The 19,583-nt window shown below is 40.6% G+C and overlaps 1 protein-coding gene across 1 annotated transcript; it reads left to right on the top strand.

Annotated features, from left to right (window-relative positions):
• The first annotated feature begins 25 nt into the window (after positions 1–25).
• Positions 26–16,878, top strand: sfrp5 (secreted frizzled related protein 5). Its single transcript, XM_004077142.3, has 3 exons — positions 26–1,019; positions 6,405–6,482; positions 15,685–16,878. The coding sequence occupies exons 1-3, from the start codon at positions 467–469 to the stop codon at positions 16,011–16,013; spliced, it is 960 nt and encodes a 319-aa protein (XP_004077190.1). The 5' UTR covers positions 26–466; the 3' UTR covers positions 16,014–16,878.
• Positions 16,879–19,583: the final 2,705 nt, after the last annotated feature.

Below are 19,583 nucleotides of genomic sequence, written 5' to 3'. Positions count from 1 at the left end.
GAGGCCAGTAGGAAAAATGCATGTTTTGTGAGTGTGTCAGGGGGGCAGGCAGCTGAGGAAAGCAGCCACCGCTGCCTCTTAAAGTCTTGATTCTCTTCTGCAGCAACAAACTGATAGGCAGGCAGCACAGGGGAGAGCTGGAGACAGTTGTGAGGGCAAAAGCAGGAGTGAGAAGCTGAGAGCAAGGCAGGTTAGAAAAAATTGAGGTTTTACTTGTTTGCTCACACATCCCCACTCCACCTGGGGCACACATAGTCATATTGGGAGGTGCTTTAGGGAGACTTTGAAAGCTGTCATCCAGGAAAGAAGGGAATTAAACTTGAGTTTTTTCTTCATCCATAGTGGGAAAATAGGAATATAGATTGTTCGTAGCTCAATTGTTCCTCTTTGCATTTTGTTCCTGCAAAGTTGCATTGGAAAATTTGGATACAACCTTCTTGAATTGCTGTTCTGAACTCAGAGAGGCATGGCACATGGACAAAAAAGCCCCAGGTGGGCATTAACCCAGAGCTCCTTTGGCCTGGCTCTTGGCCTGTTGCTCTTCTCCCTCCTCCTGCTTACCATTGTGGCTGCGGATGAGTACGACTACTACAGCTGGCAGTCAGACAACTTCCACAATGGCCGTTTCTACACCAAACAACCGCAGTGTGTGGACATACCATCTGACCTGCGCCTGTGCCACAATGTGGGCTACAAGAAGATGAGGCTGCCCAACCTCCTGGACCACGAGACCATGCCTGAAGTCAAGCAGCAGGCGGGCAGCTGGGTGCCCCTCCTTGCCAAAAGGTGTCATGCTGATACCCAGGTCTTCCTGTGCTCACTGTTTGCGCCTGTGTGCCTGGACAGACCCATCTATCCCTGCCGATCTCTGTGTGAAGCTGTCAGGAACAGCTGTGCTCCGGTGATGGAGACCTATGGCTTTCCCTGGCCAGATATGCTGACTTGCGACAAGTTCCCCATCGATAATGACCTCTGCATCCCCATGCAGTTTGCTGGAAATCACGCCACCCTGCCTCCAGGTAATACACTCTCACACCCAACAAAAAGAAACTGTTTTAAGTGTTTTAAGTGGGGATTTGTATATGGTCAGGTGACACCTGTTGTAACATTCATATTTACCCAAAATTTAATTTTATTATCTTTAATATTTAAAACCTTAAAAACCTTTTTGTCTTCGTAAAACTGTAGAGATAAAAGAAGCTACATTTTAGGTGTACAGCATGAACAATGCCACGAGAACAGTTTGGTGGTCAAAGTGAAAGACTATCGAGGGGTGGGTGGAGGAGGCTAAAGGGGAACGTTCCTGAGAAAGTGGACATTTCAGAAGGGCTGACTCCCCTCAGGGAGCAACAGACCTGAGAGACTGAAAGACTCCAGAGGACAGATCATCAAGTTAAGATAAATTGACCAGGATGTTATATACGTCTTAATTAAAAGAAGAAAGTGTACGCACACTCACCTTTATCAGTAGACATCTTTCCACAGCTAATCAATCAGTGCAGCAATTGGGAATGTCCTGTGTCAGGGTTTCCACTTACAAGCTCCTACGAGCAGAAAAACGCACATCTTCATAAAAACCTTTAAAATCAATGAGGAGAAACACAGGCAGATATGTCAATGTGGGAAATTGAGTTGGAACTTATTAGGCTTTGTGTTTGTATTTGTGCAAATACCATGACTATTTAAGCAGTCTTTTTACAGAACAATCAGCGCTGAGAGGGATTTGATGAGAGTCTTTAGACGGAGGAGTAGAATGGTCCCCACTGTGTCCCAGTCCTCAAAGCTTTTGTTGGGTCTCGCAGCCAGCAGGCTAATTAACCAGAAGGCCAATTACTAAGCTCCTGATAATTAGTAGACATGACAGAACAAGAGGGGGAGGCAGAGAAGGAAAATGGTAGAAGTCTGATTGTTGAGAGAACCGAATAGAGAGGAGAGAAAGCAAAAGGGATCCAGAGTACCCTGAGAGGCAGACGGGGCATCAATCTAGCTAACAAGGCTGTTTTCTGCTGCACTCTCTGGTTTCTTTCATAGAAAAAAAGAATTGTCTCCACTACTTCCCTTGTTTATTGTCGATTCTCAACAGCTTGTTCTTTTCTTTCTGAAGAATTCTAAATTTCACTGCAGGAAAAGCCATTGAAAGCCCAGAACACCTTTCTTTCTTGTTTTTTTTTAAAACATGCTGACTTCCAACTATCTGTCCTGATTATCTTTAAAAAGCAGAGAAAATGAAAATTGATTCCTGGTCAGCAGTGTGCATAGCTTACTTGTTCCATTAGAGAAAATAGCCGCTCTGTTTTTGTAGGACAGTTATCAACCATGAGATTTTTGCTTTGGAGAGTTGTAATTTATTTTTTCACATGCTCTCCAAGAGGGAGGAAGCTTTAACTTCATCTGTCACATTCTTATATAATCTAGACAAACAAAGATCAGACGTGGCAAGATGACAAGGAACAGTACAAAGAAGGATTTTAGTTTTATAATTTAAAGTCGTTTTAGGAACAAATAAAAAGGCAGAAATTGAATTTATAACAACAAGAGTAAAGAATCTTGTTGTAGGTAAGGAACTGAAGTGGAGTGTGCCTTTGTTATTTGCTAAAATTTGGAGTGAATGCACATTGCTTCATGCCCAAAGGCTCGGTCGCTGGCCTTTTGTCAGACACACGAGATTCTCAGATGTGCCGATAAGCTCCAGAGGACAAACTCCAAACTGCATCTGCAAGCTTACACACACTTGCAAGAAAAGAAAATCATCCAGCAATAATAAAAAAGGACTTTCAGCTAAGAGCTCTTAGAAGGGAGCTTTCTGCAAGTCCGGCATCTTTGATTGGTGCTCTTTCTCTGGGATCATGAAAGAAATTCTGCTGTAATCCATCTGAATCATGAGGAGATGGGTCAATCAAGATTTGAGCACTGCACTGCCTGGTGCTCTCCACATCTAGGAGGGCCCAGATGCTGTGATTTATGCTGCAGTTACACAACCCAGCATGCTTTGAGTGTCTGTGGAAACTACTGGGTTGGAGTCACTTTTCACCTCTCTTCCCCAAAAGTGAAGAAAACTGCCACTATTGAGAGCATTTTGGGTGTGAGTGATAAGATTTGGCACATGTGTGTGTCAGTGCTCTGTGGGGTGTGATTAAGTGAAACAAAAGTCTTTATGTTTTACTGGGAACACAAGCAAGACTGGTGACAAAAAGAGGCCCATTTTTGTGGAGCAGAAAAGCCCGGCTGAGCTGGGGCTGTCAGGCAGACAACAGTTTCTGCCGCTCCATTAACTCCAGCCCAATGATGCTGCGTTTAGCTATTGCCCGTGTCAGTAAATAAATGGGTGTGATAAATACTGACAGTGTTGTTCATTGTTTTCCGTCTCTAAAGTTTGCGCAGCAGATGTTCTTCCACACCCTGACACATTTTTAAAGGTTTTTGCAATTCTCTGAGATGTTAGTGCAACCTTTGTGACATTGTTAAATATCAGACAGAGAGGGAGGACGCTTCACACGTTGTTCTGCAGGGTGTGTTGGTCATAATCTAGTGCTTCTCTTTGTTGAGGTACATTCATTGTAGAATGATTTGATGTTAAATGAAGGTAAAGATAAAAGAGCCGAATAATTGTTATGAGTAAGTGAAAAAAACTAAAAAGGCTCATAAATGTGATATGTTTTAGTTTTTTGTTAGATGTCACTTCACACACATACATTTGTGCATTTAAATAATTGTTAAAGGCTGTTAAGTATTTATACATTTATTCTCATTTAGAATAATAAAGGGAAAGTGAAAAATGTTCCATTCCATGAATGATATTACCTTTACCGAAGTCTTTCTTTGTGATGTGACTGGTTTAGGTTACAGCTATGTTACAGGGGACAGGCTACTCTGTCAGGGCTTCAACAGCACAATGGATGCCACTCATGTGGACCTGGCTGCTACATGAAAAAGGAAAATGTGATCCAATACTCTGTCCACCGAAGAGAACTTGCGTCCATTTTCTGTTCCGTATGGGGTTTGTTTTGGTGAATCGAGGGTGGGAAGTGTGTGTGTGTCAGTGTGCGGGTGGGGTCATGCAGTGCCTTTGGGCCATGTTCAGGACTTCCTCTGTCTGCCTGCATCCCACATTTAAACAGACGTTAACATAAATCACACATGATGTTCAGTTTTAGCTCTGTAACCATCATAAGTGTTGGTGCTCTGACCGCAAAGAGACCAAATGAGGAATAACTTGAAGGGCTGACCTGGAAATATTTGAAAGGAAATGTTCCTCCCCATGAATGTTGGAGACAGGCGATGAGGTGCAAGACAAGCAATCAGGTGACCACGCTGTTAGAGCAGGTCGCCTTCTGTTCGTCTTACAGATGACCTTTCACATCCTTTCCCCCCTGACATCAAGCGTAGACCCATAAGTTCAATAGCTTTTTTGTTGGGGGTTTCTGTAGTCATCTTAAAGACACAGCAGGGATCCAATAAGGAGCAATATTAACTTTAAAGAATAAAGAATAAGGCTTGATGTTTGCAAAGGGACCACAAAAGCAGCTCTAGTCATCAGTCATCATCCATATCAGTAGATTTTTGCACTAATATCATTTGTCAGAATCAATGAGAATTTCTCCTCAAGCAAGCCAATGACAAAACCAGTCCGAAGTTGGCTTTAACAAAAGATAGTTTTTACTGTTTAATCAAGGATAATAAAAAACAAGTTAAATTGATTTAAAATGATAATCAAGTGAAAATATTGGCTACAGAAGTACATCCAGGAAAGAGGTATAAAGTAATGAGCCATGGGGCATTTGTTTCAATCAGAACACGACTCAGGTTTCCTCAATAGAGACCAGTCATGAGGGCACTTACTGCTTAAGTGAATTCTCAGTGGGATCCAACCGTGGGGTTCCGTCCAAACTCAACTGAGAGCCATGGAGGCGCTGCTTTCTTCTGACATATGGTCTGGCACCAACACAGCTGGACCTCCTTCCAGCATACCACCCCGGTGAAACCAGTATGAATGGCCATGCAGGCCCAATAAGACGCGACAGCTTCAAAGAAATAACTCAGAACAGACAAATCCAGAGACGTTTCGATCTCTCCTTGTCAGTGCGTGGTTGTGTGTGAGAAAGTGTGTGTTTCAGTCTTCATGTCAGCACCAGACAATTACAAGCCTGACCCTGGGCTCACAGGCCTCCTGACTGTGAAAGCATGGGAACCCTCTGAGGAGAAAAACTGGCAGTTGCTCTACAAGAACATGGTTCAGCTACATCTGACACGCACATATGCGCAGGCACACACATCCCTGGGACCCACGCAGCGGAGCATGCCAAACTTTGACCCCTGTGATTATCTGTCCAGACGCTGAGGTCTGGACTGGGGTGATAACCTCTGAACTCTGATTTTTACCCCGGGGGCTGAACCGTACACGTACTGTCCCATGTGTTTAAGAAGATGTTTCTGGGTGGGAGTCAGAGAAGAAGAGAGAAGAGGAAACTGAGTGAGGAGGACATATTTTAGACATTGTGGTAAGTGAATGACTAAAAAATGTAACTTTTTGTTAAGGAGTCATTCTGGAAAAAAAAGGCTGCTCACTCAGCAGCAGCGGCACTTTCCCTGCAAACCAGTCATCTCTTATTTCAGATTTCTTTGATATGAAGATGCTGACTGCATATGTGGTGTGAAGATTTCTCCAAGACATCCTTTTCTCCTTCACTTCTTATACTATATGTGGTAGACTAGCTTGGTTTCAAGCTTTTTTTTTGGAATGGTGGGCTCATATTCAACGAGCAGAACCAACCTCTTAAGACGGGTTATGTTGTTTTAAATTTTTATATTAAAGAGTGATAAAAGATCCCGATGATGATGTGTCTACGCTCTGTTGGAGCACAGCTCCAAAACCTCATATCAAAGCAAGCCAGTGCCAAACGTGCTCCTGGGCAAAGCTTGCGTGACCATAAATTTGGAGTTACAAATACACAGACCTTTCCTCTCGCTGTTTCATAATGTGTGGTTGGTGTGTGGCCCGAGAGCTGGCTGTGTTTGTGTACTGAACCACTTTTCACCATGTTCAGCAGCTCCTGCCACAGCGTTTATCTTTCTGCACGGCCAAGACCACGCCTGCACCACCAAAATATACAACGGGCAGAATAAAAACATTTTCTCCAGTGTAATTGCAGGGCAAACATCAGTCAGTCTGCTGGACTGGACTGAATATTTGCTCCCCGGCAAATCGCCTCTGACAAGAGGAGCTGGAGGGGGCTGGAAATATGTGACTCAAATGTATTCAAGGTTTAAGTGTTTTGCACCATCACGACTTTGGCTCGACTCGCTGTGACCCCAGCTGTTAAATATCAGCTAATCGGGCCTTAATGACCCTGAGTAAAAAAATCATTCTCTCCAAATGATGACAAAGTGTTTCCCTGTCCTTTCAGTGCCGAAGGTCTGCCCACCATGTGACAACGAGCTGAAAACAGACAACATCATGGAGCATTACTGCGCCAGTGACTTTGGTAAGTAAATTGAAAAAGACAAATCAACAGTCCAGCCTCAAATCATGCTAACAGTTTTAGACTTTATGCACATTTTAGGTGTTTTAGTTTCCAGGAGGAGGGGCATTGTTGTAAAAAGCTATGCAAGTGAACACGTTTTTTGTTATTGTAATTGTAATTGTTTCTAAGAGGAGTTGATACATTGGGATCCTTCCAGAAGGAAAAAAAGTTGATGCTAACTTAAGGTTATCTTGGAGTGAAGTGGTTTGATGCATATTTGCATCAATAGGCATATCGGGGCTACATTTTTTACTCTAGAAGGTCAAAAAAATGTGACGTTTAAACGGAAATATAATATTAATAAGAGACATCTTTTTTTTTTTTAACTAAAATAAAATATGGATGCCTGAATCCATAAATATGGCAGAAAAGTCTGTAAGCACATTGACATAAAATAGATAAAAAGGAAAATAAGTGAATGTACTGGTAAGATGAAGGATTTTACAGTTTTGTACAGTAGAGGAAAACCCCTTTAATGTGGTACTGTCTTTGATTATTCTCTTTATAAAGCGCCATGCGATGAGAAAAGGCCGGCTACGATATTAATCTGGCAGCACACATTAACGCAGTTGGCAACCACTCGCTTTAGCTTAAAGAAAAATCTGTTTCTTCTCAAGATGACAGCCCGCTTCTCTCTGCTCTCATTAGAGGGGGTGAGTTTGTGTACAGACGCAGCCACAGCTTGTCACAAAGATGCTTGCCAGGCTGCACACTGGGCCTCTCTCCTTGTACTTCTGACTCAATGTGACTCAACGTGATGTCCATTTAGAGGAGAAACAAGACAAAGCAAAAACTGTGGCTTTTTACTTGAACGCATGCACATACATGAATGCAATCATTCACAAAATTACTCGGACATGTAGGCGCACAAGTGCAGCGCATAAACACGAACGCATTCCTTCTTGAGTATTCGATCACTTCACATGTGCAGCATTCACACTGAGGGGTGTTTGTACAACCATAGGCAAGCAGGCGAGAAGTGAAAATGGCCGTGGTCCAACCAACCTGGGCGTGCATGTGACGCCTCATACCGCTCCCGCGCCTCCGTCCAAACCCTTGATTAATTTCATCTGTCAAAATGTTCACACAGATTAACTGCTCTCAAATACCTGCTTGTTCTCTATAAATACCCCGATGTGAAAATACCACTTTATGAACATGAGACAGCATTTTGTTAACCATAGAAAGCTGAGTCTGCTGTGTCATAAAAACATCTCAAAAATCACAGAAAAAAATGGTAGTGGAGGGGCAAACAGCATTTGTCAGTAACTGAGTCTGCAGGTTGTTCCACTTAAAAGGATGAGAGAGATCTGTTATGTTGATCATAGATACACTTACACAATAATTCAGGAAATCATATGGAATATAAAAAAACAAAACAAAAACAGATCAGTTTTATACTGTCATTGTGTATTTGTAACACTGGTTGATATTGACAGAGGTTAAACGTTTCCTCCAGGTATTTACCAGGTTTTCACTCACAGTTGCTGCTATTTTGGTCCATACTTCCATGCAGATCCTTTCAAGAACCACAGATCTACAGATCTTTTCAAGAACTGTGATGTTTTGTGGCTGCTGGACAACACAGACTTTGAGCTCCCTTCACTGATTCTCTATTCGATTGAGGTCTAGTTGAGCCACTCCCCACCCATTGCCACTCTTTCATTGTCTTGGTGATGGGATTGGCACCATTGTCATGCTGGAAGATCCAGTCACATTTCATATTCTTTTTTTAATTTTACTTAATTTTTTTATTTTAAGTGAGGCAACACAAAAAAACAAACAACAAACAAATGAAAATACACTGGAAAAACAGATCTGTCGAACAAAGACAACAACCAATAATGACACAAGAGAGAAAAAAATATATATTCTAAGCTCTCATTGATGGAAGTTTATCCCCAAAGTCTGACCTCACATGGTCCTTTTCCTTATACGGATTAGTCGGCCTGTCCCATTTGCAGAAAAGCAGCCCCAAAGCCTGAAGTTTCCACGATGCTTCACAATGGGCAGGGCCGGCCCTGGTCTTCTGTGGGCCCTAAGCGAAATTTTATTTGTGGGCCCTCTAACTGATCTGCAGCACCAACAAAGCGCAACTGTTGTTGTAATATAAATGAGATATCTCCATTAATACATTTGTGAATTATTGTTGCTGCCGAAGAATTGAATACAGTAAATTGCCTGCATGTTGGATGCACATTTAGTGGTGCACAACAAATTTTAAATGCAAAGAAATAAATATGAATGACAAATGCATATAGATATATTTTTTAATGTAACATTAGGCACTCAACAAATGACATTCACAAAACTCCAACTTATTTAAAACAGCAACTTAATAGAAAATCAAATAACAATAAAACAATCCAACATAAAGAACACAACAGCTCAATGAGGGGGATTTTGGAAAGTCAGAGTCTTTCTCAGTCTGAAAAGGACCTCTCTGCACCAAATCCATTCTTACTGGATCAGAGAGTGTGGTTGGCCATTCAGCTGGACCAATTGGATTGGAGGAAGGTGGAATTTTGGATCCAGTCTGCTCCTCTTCCATACACGCCTCTCTTGGAGCCTCTGGAACATAAGATACAGAACTTCAATAAAAGCAAACAGTGAAAAGTAAAACAGTCAAATGTTTGCCTTTCAACAGTAGAAGTGGTGACAGCAGTTTCTTCTGCAGCTAAAAAACAAGAAATATTATTATAGAATCTTCTTCTTTCTTTCTCTTTCGGCTTTTCCCATCAGGGGTCGCCACAGCGAATCATCCTTTTCCACCTCACTCTATCATGAACATCTTCTACCCTAACATTAGCCAACTTCATGTCCTCTGTTAAGACATCCATGTATCTCCTCTTTGGCCGTCCTCTTGCCCTCCTGCCAGGCAGCTCCATCTCCAACATCCTTCTACCAATATATCCACTATCCCTCCTCTGAACATGTCCAAACCATCTCAGTCTGGCTTCTCTGACTTTGTCGCTAACACAGGCAACATGAGCCGTCCCTCTGATGTACTCATTCCTTATCCTGTCTAACCTGGTCACTCCTAAGGAGAACCTCAACATCTTCATCTCCGCTACCTCCATCTCAGCCTCTTGTCTCTGTCTCACTGCTACCGTCTCTAACCCATAGAGCAGAGCTGGTCTCACCACTGTCTTGTACACCTTTCCTTTGAGTCTTGCTGACACTCTTCTGTCACACAACACTCCTGACACTTTCCTCCACCCGCTCCAACCTGCCTGCACTCGCCTCTTCACCTCTTTTCCACACTCCCCATCACACTGAACTGTTGACCCCAAGTACTTAAACTCCTGCACCTTCTTCACCTCAGCCCCCTGTAACCTAACGCTTCTACCTTGATCCCTCTCATTCAAACACATGTATTCTGTCTTACTACGACTGACCTTCATGCCTCTTCTTTCCAGAGCAAACCTCCACCTCTCTAGCTGTTCCTCCACCTGCTCTCTACTCTCACTGCAAATTACAATGTCATCCGCAAACATCATTGTCCAGGGAGATTCCTGTCTTACCTCGTCTGTCAGCCTGTCCATCAGCATAGCAAACAAAAAAGGACTCAAAGCTGATCCTTGGTGTAGTCCCACCTCCACCTTGAACTCCTCTGTCTGACCTACAGCACATCTCACCACCGTCATACTTCTCTCATACATGTCCTGAACTACTCTGACATACTTCTCTGCCACTCCAGACGACCTCATACAGTACCACAGCTCCTCCCTCGGCACCCTGTCATACGCCTTCTCTAAATCTACGAACACACAATGCAGCTCCTTCTGACCTTCTCTATACTTTTCCATCAACATTCTCAAAGCAAAAATGGCATCAGTGGTGCTCTTACGGGGCATGAAACCATACTGCTGCTCACAGATCTCCACCTTCTTCCTAAGCCTGGCTTCCACTACTCTTTCCCACAGCTTCATTGTGTGGCTCATCAACTTTATTCCTCTATAGTTGCTGCAGTTCTGCGTGTCACCCTTGTTCTTAAAGATCGGGACCAGAACGCTTCTCCTCCATTCCTCAGGCATCTTCTCACTCTCTAAAATCCTATTGAACAACCTTGTTAGAAATTCCACTGCTGTCTCTCCTAGGCACTTCCATACCTCCACAGGTACGTCATCAGGACCAACGGCCTTTCCGCTCTTCATCCTTTTCAGAGCCTTCCTAACCTCCTCCTTTCCAATCTCTGCTACTTCCTGCTCCACAACAACCACATCTTCCTCCCTTCTTTCCCTGTCATTTTCCACGTTCATCAGCTCCTCAAAATACTCCTTCCATCTTTTCTGTACACTCTCCTGGGTTGTTAGCACCTTTCCATCTCTGTCCTTAATCACCCTTATCTGTTGCACGTCCTTCCCATCTCTGTCTCTCTGTCTGGCTAGCCTGTACAAGTCCTTCTCTCCTTCCTTTGTGTCTAACCTGTCATATAGCTCATCGTAAGCTTTCTGTTTGGCCTTTGCCACCTCTCTCTTCACTCTACGCTGCGCTTCCTTGTACTCCTGTCTACCTTCCTCAGTCCTTTCTACATCCCACTTCCTTTTAGCCAACCTCTTCCTCTGGACGCAGTCCTGTATTTCCTCATTCCACCACCAAGTGTCTTTACCGTCTTTCCTCTTTCCAGATGACACACCTAGCACCTTCCTACCTGTTTCCCTGATAATCTCTGCTGTAGTTTCCCAGTCCTCTGGAAGCTCATCCTGACCACCCAGAACCTGTCTCAACTTCTGCCTAAATTCCTCACAAGTTTCTTCATTCTGTAGCTTCCACCACTTGGTCTTCTTTTCTGTTTTCCCTCTCTTCTTCTTCCTGACCTCCAGAGTCATCTTACACACCACCATGCGGTGCTGTTTGGCTACACTCTCTCCTACCACCACTTTGCAGTCATTAACCTCTCTCAAATAACCTCGTCTACATAGGATGTAGTCCACCTGAGTACTCCTACCTCCACTTCTGTATGTCACTCTATGTTCCTCTCTCTTCTGGAAGTAAGTGTTGACTACAGCCATTTCCATCCTCTTCGCAAAGTCCACCACCATCTGTCCCTCCAGATTCCTTTCCTTCACACCAAACCTGCCCATCACCTCCTCATCACCTCTGTTGCCCTCACCAACATGGCCATTAAAGTCTGCTCCAATAACAACTCTCTCTCCTCTGGGGATACTCTCTATGACCTCATCCAACTCACTCCAGAATCTCTCCTTCACTTCTAACTCACAGCCAACCTGTGGCGCATACCCGCTGACTACATTCACCATCACCCCTTCAATTTCTAACTTTAGGCTCATCATCCTGTCTGAGACTCTTTTCACCTCTAGAACACTGTTTACAAACTCCCCCTTCAGAATCACACCTACCCCATTTCTCTTCCTATCAACACCATGATAGAACAGTTTGTATCCTCCTCCAATACTACGTGCCTTGCTGCCCTTCCACCTTGTCTCCTGCACACACAGTACATCTACCTTCCTTCTCTCCATCATGTCTGCCAGTTCTCTGCCTTTCCCTGTCATTGTGCCAACGTTAAGAGTCCCTATTCTCAAACCTATGTTCCTGCCTTTTCCCTTCTCTCTCTGGCCACGGACCCTTTTGCCTCCCCTCTTTCTTCGACCAACAGTAGTCAAATTTCCACCGACACCCTGTAGGTTAACAGCATCGGTGGCGGTCGTTGTTAACCCGGGCCTCGACCGATCCGGTATGTCTAAAGTGTTGTGGATGATTCGCATGGTTATTTTGGCAATTTTTACGCCGGATGCCCTTCCTGACGCAACCCTCTCTATTTATCCGGGCTTGGGACCGGCACAGAGGCAACTGGCTTGCAACCCCTGTGGCTAGATTAAATATTATTATAGAATAATCACTGATAAAGCCAATAAAAAGCCAGTTTTTCACAATTTCATGATCTTTTTTATACATTTATGAGAGATTTATTGTTTGATTATTTGCATGAGGTGATATTTATTAATTTAATTATGAAGAACTTGGGACTCCATTCTCTTCAGCTGCTGTTTATGAAAAAAGGGGTTATGCAGACACTGTTTTTCAAATTACTTTACATGCTATAAAATTACCTGAGATTACATCCTTAGTGATGACAAGAACATCTTGGGATGTGGACGCTGCACCTCCTCCAATACGTTATGAGAGCAGAAGAAACTGTTGGCTGAACATGAACGAACATGAACATCCTCATTATGTAAAATCAAAACTGTAAAATACAAATAAGAAAAAAATGTACCCATTTATAAATAATAAATGTGAACACTAATTTGAGTATAAATGGAAATATAAGCATTTATACACGTCCTTATCTATTATTTTACGTTCATGATTTTAAAATAAGTACATTTATTTTGTTTATCATTTATAAATGAGAACATTTATTTCCTATGTATTTGGCAGTTTTGATTCTCCATATTCCATGCCAATGCAAGATTTAAAGACACATTCAATGTTGAAAAAGTCAGACTACCTGACCTGCTATAATAAACAGCAGTTTTTTAATGACATAAACCGGAAAATGTAGAACGCACTATATGTGTTAGCAAAACAATTAAACAATACGATTATAACATGAGTAAAACATTTTTCAGCCACCATACCATAATCATTATTTACTTTTCTCTGCTATTAGCCGTTTTGGAAGGTCATGTCCGACCTCATGATCTTGGAAACTTGGATAACAGAATTATTTTCGAGTTTTCCATTGGAAATAACGACAAACTGGATTGTTTATGCAATCTTCACCTCGGATCGATTAGTATTTGACGTAAATTGCGCAGCTGCACCGTAAGGCAGGATAATGTATAAATACGGCTCCAACATCCTCCAAACTTACCTTATGATTGATGTTAAAGTTCTTCATCTTTTTTCAGCTCCTAATGATGGATAAAATCTCTTTGGCATGAAGTTCTCTTGTCGTTTTGATCAGTGTGATAAAATGTGCTCGTTTTTTTCTTTTTCCCAACTTTATTGAAACAAAATGCGCTCGTAAATGCACACTGTGTATGGCTCAGATGGAATGATGTTGACCAATCGTTGCTAAGAGGGGCGTGACGCCCTTATTTGGGTTGCCAGATTGGTTCAGGTGTGTTGAAGGGGGGGATCACAAAAGTGCAGGCAAGTTTCTTTTGCACAACATTCAGAGCGCACGTTGGTACGGAAATTCTATCAAATGGGTTGCCAGATTTGGGTCTTTCTTTATTTCATTTTTTTCGCCACTTCGGGGCCCTGGTGATGACGGGGGCCCTACGCGGCTGCGTAATTCGCGTATAGGGAGGGCCGGCCATGACAATGGGTCTGGTGTTTTTGGGAAGCAACTCTGTTCTCTCTCAAGATCACCTTTCTAGGTGAGATCTATCATAGAGCCCCAGTTGGAAGGAAATCCTTGGTGTCTTTAGAAAGCACTTTGGTCTTACGATAAGATGAGATAAGATGGGACTTTATTGACCTCCGGAGGGAAAAATTGAGTTGTTTCAGTAGCCAAGCAATAAATTTAACAGTCAGAAAAACAAATGGCAAGAGTAAGAATTAAGAAGTAGTAAAAAGCGGTAGTAAAAGTTGACATAATAAATAAATGGGTAAATACCTCAGCAGCCCTATATCGTGTCGTGTAGCGTTCCTTTTTGTTGAAGTTAAAGTCTGACTGTTAAATGGTCTGGACAGGTTTCTTTACAGATAACCAGTTCAAACAGGTGTAATCAATACAGGCAGCAATTGGAGGATATAAAAGCTTCTTAAAGAGGAAGTAATATGACTGTAAGGGACAGAATTCTTGCTTGTTTGGAGGAGCTGAATATTTATTTTATGCACCATTATATGGCTACATTTTATAAAAAATAGATTATTTTTATCCATTATGTCTCTAACAGTTAAAGTGTATCTATGATAAACATTTCAGACCTCTCCCATCTTTAAGTGGAACAACCATGGAACAACAGAATCTGTGACAAAAGTAATGTTTTGCCCAGCTGCCCTTTTTTTAACCAGTTGTTTTATTTTGACTCAAATTGAAAGAAAATGACATGAATACCGAGCAAATAAACAAAAAAAAGTTTAATTATTTAAAAAAAAAGTTCAATTAAACAAAGACTTGATTTAAAAACAAAGTAAAAATGTGCATGTTTGATCCACAGCTCCAAAGGTGCAACCGATGAGAATAATAATCCTAATGAGGATATTAGTTTTCACTCATTGTTACTGCATGGCTGTGCAGATGACTATGTGTTATACACTCAATGTTGTAGGGTTTGTGTCTTATTATTTGCATTGTTTAATCTCTTTTTTATTTACTTTAACATGACATTTATTCACAAAAACGCTTGTTACAGATGAAGTTCCTTAAAATATACTGTTAATGTAAAACCAACAGCTAAAATAACTTTTTTTAGTTTTGCTCAAACTTAAGGCACCATGTACCTGGGATAAATGATAAAATATCATGCAGAGGAGTCCCGGCACAGTTTCACCCACCACCTACATATACACGTGTTGGTCACGATTATCAATTGATCTATTTGCTGAAACAAACATCAAAACAGTAGATCATGTGGCCAGAGCTTGGTGAAGGTCTGATGACGGGAAGTTCAAATAAGAAACAAGAAAGATTGTGGAATTTATTTTTTGCATGGCTTTTTATGATCTGCCAGATTTGGACTATTTCACCTTTTTAAAATAGAAATCAAAGATGCAGCAAATTTTTCCCTGATCTTCTAACATTTCTTGCTGGTAAACCGATGCAAACTGTTGAACTCAGCTTCTTGTTCTCATGTGACATCATTCCATCTTTTTGAGGCTTTTCCTGTGTCTTAAACATTTAGATGGATGATGTCCATAATCTAAAAAAAGCTTCAAGAGCATCTAAAAGCTGTGAAAGACGTGTTGCTAACCGATGCAAACTCTTATATGGACTTCTTTTGGCATAATTCAAGTTAGCTTGGTCTAGTAAATCATCCAAAAATAAGTAAAGAGGAAGTAAATACTTTTTTATAATACACAAGAAAACTAGACAATGAAAAACTGTTTGCCTCCTTTAGCACAGAAATTAGGACTTTTGAAAAGAATTAGACGTTTAGTCAAAAATAGGGATCTCATTTATCAGAAAACTGATAAATTCTAGTGAATTGGAGTTTTCATATTTACCTTCTTTATTTTTCAGTCCTGAAGATGAAAATCAAGGAGGTGAAAAAGGAGAAGGCTGACCGGAAGCTGATTGCAGCTCAAAAGAAGAAGAAGGTTTTGAAGCAGGGAGTGCTGAGAAAGAAGGATCTAAAGAAACTCACCCTGTACATCAAGAATGGTGCCAACTGCCCGTGCTCCCAGCTGGACAGCCTGGGCTCTCACTTCCTCGTCATGGGTCGCAAAGTGGACCAGCAGCTGCTGCTCATGTCCATTCACAAGTGGGACAAGAAGAGCAAGGAGCTCAAGTTTGCCATTAAGTACATGAAATCCCACCAGTGTCCCACCTACCACTCCGTCTTCCAGTGACACTACTGTTCACCCCATTCCACCAACACATACTTCTGTTTAACTTCTCTCTGATCCGAGATGGATCCAAAATCTGTCTAAAACTTTGGCTCACTTATAATGAATCTTCTCTGCTCTACTGGTAACAAAAAACAGTTGCTTGAATCTCTATTCTTGTCAAAAAATCTGTTGTACTATAAATGCTGCAAAGTTTAATGATCATAGACAGACTGAACAAAAGTAGAGCAAAGGTAGTGGGAATGTTTGTTTTCTTGTATAAAGCAGTGAGGAGTGCAGGATGCGTTGGTGCTCATGCCTCAGACGTCCTACGTAAGAAACATCAAAGGAAAGAAATGTAGATGACTCACTTATCTTTTGATAATGTTTAAAGTATGTAATTCATACAAATGCTATTAGATAGCTTTTCTCCTCTTTATCGCTTGTGAGAAAGAAGACTTGGACCACTGGACTTTATGATGCTTGGACTGACTTTGTACAGCACTGTTTTTGTGGTAGAGGGGAAATCATTTTTTATTTTAAATTTGGAAAAAGAAGGAAGTTTAAGGCAGACGCGACATCCAACCGAGTACAAATGGAAGGCAAGAAGAAAAGACAGACCTTGGACAGAACCCATTATTGGTCTCTAAAGATTGCAATTTATTTTCCCTTAAAATTTGTCTCTGTTAAACTGTTATGGTATGAAAGCAGAAATCAGACACATTAAAATATACTGTTGCTGTAACAATGGGAAATCTATTTTCACAATTTTGCCTAACATTTTAACCTCTGTGTAGTCCTGTTATCAAGATAGATATTTGTTTTCTATCAAAGGAAAATGAAAAAAAATATATATTTGAAATTTTTTATAAAGAATAACTTTAAAGTGTCTTGTTGTTGTGTCGTTACTACTGAAGAAAAGTTTGAATCAAAGTGTGAATTAGAAATGCACCCCTAAAAGGTGCATTTCAAAAGAAAAGACAAATTATTATTATTTTATTAATGCAAAAAAATTAAGCACCAGAGACTAAGTGCTTCTCAGGATGATCAGGTCAAAAAAAAAATGCATTATTAGAAATGTCCAGCGGAAGATCACAAACCCTATATCCATTTGTAATATCAACTTTATGATACAGGCATTTCTGAGACCCCTATATTAATACCATGATCCAAAATTTCATTAAAAGCCAACTGTAACATAATTTGGTCCATCTTTTCTGTCCTGTAGTGGATTATCCGTCCACTAGAGGCAGTAGATTGGCTTATCGTGTTCATTTCAAAACGGCAGAAAAGGTTTTGCTAATTATGAGCAGAATTCATATTGTTATACTTTTAAATGACTACTTGTTACACACTGCATGTTGTCTACAGTTAGTGCATGTTATAATTATGCATATCAAATTTGAGACGGCGGGAAAATAAGGTGTTTTCTTTCCTGAACATTCATGTTAGTATTTTTTTATTTTTTAGTCTAAAACTTACATTATTGTGAGTAAAGACCAAACGATGGATACTTGATACTATGTATGTCTTATAAAAAAAATGTATTGTAAATTTGTTTAGTGAATATAATCAAAAAGTTGAAAAAAAAATCTCAATTACAAAAAAATATATATATATAAATTATTTTGTCAAATTTGTTGTTGCTTACAAGACTTAATGCAATTCAACAATGCACCCTTTTTCTTTTATTGGTGTTCATGTTATCACATGGTGAGCTTCAGTAGAGCTGCTTGCTGCAAGTAGATTATAGTTTAGACCTTCCTTTTCTTAGCCTTCTAAGATTAAAATTGTGAATAAAGGAAATGCAAGAAATGTGTCTCACACACTTATCTTGTGCAAGAGAAGGAATGGATGTGCTCTGACATTACAGCTTAGTCACACACACACACACATATATATATGTAATATAATATAGGAAATAAAAACAGTATCATTTATTTTTTGCCACAAATGTTTTATTCAGAAACCTGCTCATTCAAATTTTAAGAGTTATCGACGTCTTTGTGAATTTTACTCACTCCCCACTGGCTTTAGCATGTGAAAATAGGACATGCTTTTTTAAATACTCACTTTATGCAGAGCTCTTAGATTACAGAAAGATCCTTTTTTTGCCTTCAAAACTATGTGGCGCCTAGAGCAAAATTGCTCAGAGCTGATGTCGTCTCCACATAAAAAGTGAAGGCAATTTTTGAAGGGAGTTCCTAGCTGTCCAAAGCCTTATTGTCCGGCTCATATGGATTTTTTTTAAGCATACGCCCAACACATTATTTGAAAATATGGCCAACTTTAATGTGAGCATCATCATTGAAGTAATGGCAAAATGTGAGGAACAGAATAAAAATGGGATGCAATAGAAAGACAGCAGGCTGCAGTGCAGATGACCAACTTAATGAAAACCATGTATGGTTTTAATCATTCAGGACACGCACAGAAATCTAATTTACAGCAATAAAAAGATCAGAAGATTTTTATTCTCCAAGATGGATCAACTGTGACCCTCCGCAATGTTAAGTGTCTTCCACCCATTTTTCCCAGAATGAGGGGAGTTTTGGAGAGCATCTGAAGTGTGAACGCCAGGGAGCATGGATCCATTTCCAAAGGTTTTCGGAGATGGTGAGCAGTTCTCAAAAATAGATTTAAAAAAAAAACAACGGAAGACGATGCTAGGAACCACTTTTGAACTTATTATAAATGGTGCTTAATATGAAGAATTTCAATCAGAAAGTTTTCAGCCTGTGTTTAGAAACAATACTGTGAATATCAGGTGAAGCAAAAGTGATTTTTCATTAATGTTGAAACGGAGTTATCTGAAAGAAAAAAACTGAAAAGAGCAACAGGGGAGAAACCTGGCTCCGTCCCAAAGAAACCCATCATCACCTCCTCAAAGGTCACTTGTGTAGTTAATAAGGGCCTGATGAGGGACCAGCAATGCCAAAAAAGGCACACAAACACCACATGCTTACTTTTTGATCTTGTTTTTCTTTATAAAAAAATGATAATTTGAACGGACATCAACCGATAAAATGTTTACTACTCTGGTTAGAGGCACAACGATGAATGAAACTACAGAAGTAAAACAAGGAAAGGGGTTAAAGCAGCATAACAAAACACACAGAGAGAAACTGTGGAACAGGAGCAACCTTGTGTGCTTTCATGGCCGTTTGCTGATAAGTAGCACCTTTTTCACAGCTGGATAGAAAACACGTCACACACACACACACCAGCTACTCACACTTTGTACTTGGGTTGACATTCCAGGAGTAACGGCTAACTTTTTTTATGTAAAATTATTTCCCTAATCATAAAATGATCTGGTTTAACATTTTTAAAAGAAAAAGCCAAAGATGGGTGTGATCTAGCATTAAAAAAAAACTTTAATAATTGAGAAAATTGTTTTCCCTGCGTGATGAAGTTCTTCTGGGATTTGAGCTTGTACTTGCATCATGAAACAGATTTATGTTCAGTTCAGGAACCAGCCCTGAAGGGAACGTTTGTAACACACTCATCCGTTCAGTCAAACTTTCATTTTTGTCATTCTAGCTTTTGTCTGCTTATCTTTCTAAAATGTTTATGTGTAACAATGCCACCATT

This window comes from Oryzias latipes, chromosome 15 (assembly GCF_002234675.1).
Source record: "Oryzias latipes chromosome 15, ASM223467v1".
In the NCBI taxonomy this organism is placed as follows: Eukaryota; Metazoa; Chordata; class Actinopteri; order Beloniformes; family Adrianichthyidae; genus Oryzias; species Oryzias latipes.
This window is presented reverse-complemented; position numbering and strand designations above follow the sequence as displayed.